Below are 5,413 nucleotides of genomic sequence, written 5' to 3' on the forward strand. Positions count from 1 at the left end.
GAATCAGAGGTTTGAATATCTAAAATTCCCCTGCAAATGAGCAGTGGGTTCTACGGATTTGTTCTTGAAAAAGGCTTCTCCCTTGTCTCCCAGGATGTGTTCATGATATTTAAAGTAGGTATTTATGCATGGCGGGGGGAAGGTGGGGTTCTGTTGTGTGACTGTAGTGGGGGGGGGTTGTGTTTTTCTGGGTTTTGTGGGAATTCTGTGAAGTTTTTTTTTCTTTCCATGACATGGTTATAAGACTGGACCTAACAAGCTTTTAACATCAAGGTGCTGGGAAGCACTTCAGAGTAGTGCTTGCTTTAGAGACACAAGTACAAGTAGGCAGTACAAGTTGAGATAAGGAGTCATCCAGAGAATTGAGAGGTCAGCAAACCTCATGCTTACAGTTCAGGTCCTACTTCTTCCTTAATGATATTATCTACTTATCACACTCCCTTTGAAATAATTTAATTCTCTGTTTGACTTAGGGTAAGAAGAAACCGTCATGAGACCTGTGCCTAATACAAGTCCTTTAAGAGTCAGCATTCTGCCCATATTAGCCAAGGACTAGATGTAGAAATGGTTTTGTTCTTTTGTTTAACAGTGCCACAATCCAACTGGAGTTCATGTGACACTGACCCAGACAGAGGGCACCCTGGCCCTGTCTGAGATGTTAGCCCAGACCAATGTACGTGAGTGGCACCGCTTCCAACAGAGGTGCTGGGGCTGCACTTGACACTCCTCAGTGGGGCTGGGCTGAGTTACAGCATTATGTGATGGCTGCTTTCCTTTGGGCCTGTACTGGAGGCCACAGGGCTCTTTGCCCATGGTGTGGTAGGACAAGGCTCAGTGCTCTCCAGAGCACTTCCCTGAGGAAGCTCAAAGCCATGCTCCTCATCTCTGGTGCTGGAGCTGGCTGAGGACACTGTCTGTCCTTCCTTACTGCTAAGTTTAAGCCACTGGTTTCCTAGAAGCTCTGTGTAGCAACATGCAATCACCTGGGCTCGAGCAATTGCTTTACCACCACCTGCAGTGGGTGCCAGGCCTGGCACTGTACCGTGCCATAACATGCCATCCTGCTACCAGCACACCTTCTGACCAGCACTATTTGGCTGCACGTTTCATGGCTCTCTGCAAAGCAGTCTGGCTAGAGGCTGCAGCATCAAATACTAATGTATTCCTTTGCCTCAAAGAAGGGAATTGGGATGTAGCTTTATTGAAACATACCTCAATTCATTTTTTCTTCTCCCTCCACTCCTTACAAATAAGAAACAGTTATGACAGTTGGATTGCTGAAAATTAGTTACATTCCAGTTAATGGGATTAGGAATTCGTTATGGCCAGAAGCCCTTCTTCTATAGGGCAGAAGAACACTAAAGAGGAAAATGCGGTACCCCAAATACGCTGTGCTGAGTGAGGGCCAGATAAGTTGGAGTGTCCTGTGCCCCAGCTTTGCAAGGCCTTTGTCTGACCACAGCAGCCAGCAGAAAAATCCCTGAACAGGTGCTCAAACACTTCTTGTGGCTTTGCCACAAAGGCAGATACAGTTTTGTCTATTTCACATGTTGTTATGAACTAAGCTAAAGATTTCTTGTCCTGAGATTTATTTTTGAAGGCTTTACTTTTACTTTTACTGTCTGAATGTGAGTGCAAACAGATACTTCAGGCAGACCTAGACATACCAGTTAACTGTGCTGTATTCTGTAAGAGGATTATTATGAGCTTTCTGTAACCTGTTTTTCTAGATATCTTCTGTGAATTTTTACACAAGAGGACATGAATCTTTCAGGTGTCATTGTTGTACTTCAGGTTTAGGCAGTCTTTGATATCTATTGATACCTTCCCAATCCCCAGGTGCAGGTTAAGGATTTTACATTAATCTATTCAGTGAAGATTGTTGCAAAAGCATAGCACAGCAAATGACATGCTTTATTCCTGCCTGTGAGGACTAAGAAAGGTTCACTGCAGCTCCCCCCCTTCTGTTTGTTATACAGCACTTCTCATTCTGATGGTGGTTCAGTTCCTGATGGAGGAGCAAAACGTTATCACAGAGGTCCCAGCAGCCCTAAAGCGTCTGGCCAAGTATGTAGTGCGTGGTTTCTATGGTGTAGAGTACGCCCTGGCCCTCGATATACTGATCCACTACTCCTGTGTGAAAGAGGATGACTTGTTACAGCTGCTCAAGTATGAACGTAAACAGCTGCGTACTGTCCTCAACATGCTCAAGGCAGACAAGCTGGTGAAAATGCGTATGAGAGTTGAAACGGGGCCTAGTGGGAAGAGCACAAGGCACAATTACTATTACATCAATTACAAGGTGCTGGTGGATGTGGTAAAATACAAACTAGATCATGTGCGCCGGAAAATAGAAGCGGATGAGCAGAATTCAACTACCAGGTCCTCTTTTATATGTCCGTCTTGCTCTAGCACTTACACAGACCTTGAAGTCAATCAGCTCTTTGATGCATTTACAGGTATATTACTTATATTGTTTATTTGCTGTTATCCTAGAGAATAACTTTGAGAACACAGAACTGTCTCCTAGGTGAACTTTGCAATAAAAGCATGTTTGTTAGGATATGCTTCTTGTTTGCTGGTGGACAAGGGTCTGGGACACGAGAAGCTGGGATGTCAGTGGCAGAGAAAGTGCTGTACAAGCCAAGTAAAAGGAAGAATAATCTTGAATATATGAGCTGGGGTTGGGAATCAGATTTCAGGCCTCTATATATAGAGTTTTAGCATATGCCTTGACTCTAAATTACTCTTTTTGAACTAAAACCAGATGCTATTTGTGCTTGCAAATGTCTTTTTTTTTTCCTTACATTAAGAACTGAGATGAGATCCAAGAATAAAAAAATAAACCTTACGATCTGATGATGGTCAGTATTTAAGTAAACTTAAATTTCTCTCCTGAGACATCTCCTCTTGCATAGAAAGTGTCTGAATATCAGTTTGTCTCAAGTTTGCCTGTAAAACTGAGTTCACCTAGTTAATGTGAACAAACAAATAAAGCTGCAATGTTTTGGTACTTGTCCAGGCTGTGGACTGCTTAGCAAAGTACTGTTGATCTTTTTGCATCCTATGAACGTGAGAATTTCCAATTTGCAAAATGTTGCAGAGACTTTCCACTGCACTTACTGCAACACTGAAGTAGAGGAAGATGCCTCAGCGTTTCCAAAGCATGATGCTCAAACCTTGTTAGCGAAGTTCAATGAGCAGATGGAACCTGTCTTTGTCCTGCTGCGTGAGACTGAAGATATTGTTCTGCCATATGACTTGCTGGAGCCTCAGCCAACAGAAATACCAGAATTATCAGAAAGGTATAAACATAACCCTCTAGAACTTCTGATTACTGCAAACCCCAACAACTTTCCAGTGTAAAATCTTTGAAATACTCAACTTGCAGCCTACTTTGTACTCCATTCTGCTCTGTTCTGTACAGTCTGCTCTTTAACGAAGAAGTCTGTAATATCTAAGGCATTCTAAATTATTGCTATGCATTTATAATTTTATTTTTGCTACCTTTTTTAAGTGATTTATTTTTCAGATTTCTCCTTCAACTAGTGCTTATAGCTCTTTCTGTGAGAAAGTAACATTATCAGTGTGCTTCATGTTGAGATGCACTACTGAAAAAACCTTGCAAAAATCAACAGTTCAGAACCACTTGCCTCTGAGATGAGGTAACAGGGAATGCAAATTGTTTTAATCCAGAGCACTTGTTAGTCTGCTGACAAAACATGTTTTTGGGGTTCTTTTTGTTTGTTTGAGGTTGTTGTTTGTTGGTTTGGGGGAGGGTTTGTTGGTTTTTGTTGTTTGGTTGTTGTTTTTTTTTTTTGATGGGAGCTGAGGGTGTTCTTCCCTGAATTTTACCCATTCAAAATGTGATCCTCCATTTAGCTTTGATCAGAAGATGGGCTCAAGTGCGCTGGAATCCTGCAGCTGCCCTGAAAAATGGGCATACAGAAGTTCCTCTTTCAGCATTACGTACACCCAAAATGTAGATATTGATGTCCAAGACTCAAAGCGCAAAAAGAAAAGAGAAAAAACAACTACAGAGCAACCTATCTGGTTGTCACAGAGCACTGTGGAAGGAGCAACAATAGCCACCAACAGTGGTAAGTTTTAAGCATTAGCAAATAAATTCATCAGCCTTAGTGCATTTAAATATAGCCTTCCTACTGAAAATGTAGTGAGCTTGGTTTAGAAGATAGAATAATGCTTCAATTCTGCACTAGTGGTTATCATAGTTTCTAAAAACTAGCCTTTAGACTGATTGGGGTAGTATTCCTAAAGCCAGAGGTCAGGTACCAGGTCCTGAAGGTTCTGGCTCTAACCATGCAATAACGTTAGTGGTAATCTTTATAGTGGGAAGCTCTTGGAAATGTCTGTACTTTCAGTAGAATTCTAGTGTGGGTAGAAAACATCCAGAGTAGAAAAAGTCATCTATGTAGGATGTCTGTGGTAACTGTAAGCTATTGACCCCTCTAATACTTAGTATTGTGTATTAGGAGTAAATGCTTCTAAAGAAATTGAAGAAACTGTTAAAGAAACTGTCAACGAAACTGTCAACAACAATGAAATCCTCAAGACTCTTCTGATCCATGAATTGAAGTCATCATCTAGCACACATCAGGCTCCTGTTGTCCAAAGCAAGCTACATGAATCAGGCAGTGATAGTAGCGAGTTTGAAGAGGATGCCAAATGCTCAAGAGGAGCAGGAATGAAAGCAGCAGGCAGCAACTCTGAACAAGAGGAACAGGAAACTCTATGTCCTATTTTAATGGTAGCTGGACAACCACGTGCATATGGTGAAGTCAGTGAAAATCCAGAGCTCGTCTCTCTTATGACAAAAGAAGAGAGAGAAGCTTATATAAAAGTAGGACAAGAAATGTTTCGGTCTGTCTTTGAGTAAATGCTACTGTGTGAATATGCACAGGTGTATAGAATGGGTGAAGGCTTCTAACTCATGCTCTTTAAAGTTTACCACTGAAGGGTTAAGTTTTGTTTCAACTCTTGGCTATGCAAGATAGTAACATTGCAGCCACAGCAACCCAAAATGGCTATGTGTTTTCTGTTGTCTTAATGCTTAGACTTTGTAAGTGATGTAATTAGTTTTGGAGCATGAATCATTTTAGGACACGTTGGGATCTGATTAAAATAACATTTCAAAAGCAGTGATGCAATCTATTGTAAGAAATCAGTTATTCCACCTTCCTCTCAAAAGCAGCAGTTACTTCCAGTAGTGAAGATGAGTCCAAGTCCAGTATGATTTGGTTTTGCTCTATACCAGTCTCGCATTACTTTGTTAGGTCACTCACTGCACAACAGTAAGGGATAGATGCCACACAGCAATCTCCTTCCAAGGGAAGAGCTGTTACTGAATTGCATTAGCATTAGGTGAGAACCAGCTCTGGCCTCTTGAACTTTC

General features: G+C 41.5%; 1 protein-coding gene across 1 annotated transcript; it reads left to right on the plus strand.

Annotated features, from left to right (window-relative positions):
* The first annotated feature begins 1,866 nt into the window (after window positions 1-1,866).
* Window positions 1,867-5,166, plus strand: LOC135413267 (general transcription factor IIE subunit 1-like). Its single transcript, XM_064652715.1, has 4 exons — window positions 1,867-2,459; window positions 3,104-3,305; window positions 3,883-4,100; window positions 4,494-5,166. Exons 1-4 carry the CDS (start codon window positions 1,994-1,996, stop codon window positions 4,895-4,897), a joined length of 1,290 nt encoding a protein of 429 aa, XP_064508785.1. The 5' UTR covers window positions 1,867-1,993; the 3' UTR covers window positions 4,898-5,166.
* Window positions 5,167-5,413: the final 247 nt, after the last annotated feature.

Source organism: Pseudopipra pipra, chromosome 4, assembly GCF_036250125.1.
Source record: "Pseudopipra pipra isolate bDixPip1 chromosome 4, bDixPip1.hap1, whole genome shotgun sequence".
NCBI classification, from domain to species: Eukaryota; Metazoa; Chordata; class Aves; order Passeriformes; family Pipridae; genus Pseudopipra; species Pseudopipra pipra.

Excerpts from the sequence above, each read along its gene's own strand:
- LOC135413267 (XM_064652715.1), top strand. The coding sequence starts at position 1,994 with ATGGTGGTTCAGTTCCTGATGGAGGAGCAAAACGTTATCACAGAGGTC. Across the intron at positions 3,306-3,882 it reads ATACCAGAATTATCAGAAAG|CTTTGATCAGAAGATGGGCT; the intron begins GTATAAACATAA and ends TCCTCCATTTAG. Across the intron at positions 4,101-4,493 it reads AACAATAGCCACCAACAGTG|GAGTAAATGCTTCTAAAGAA; the intron begins GTAAGTTTTAAG and ends ATTGTGTATTAG.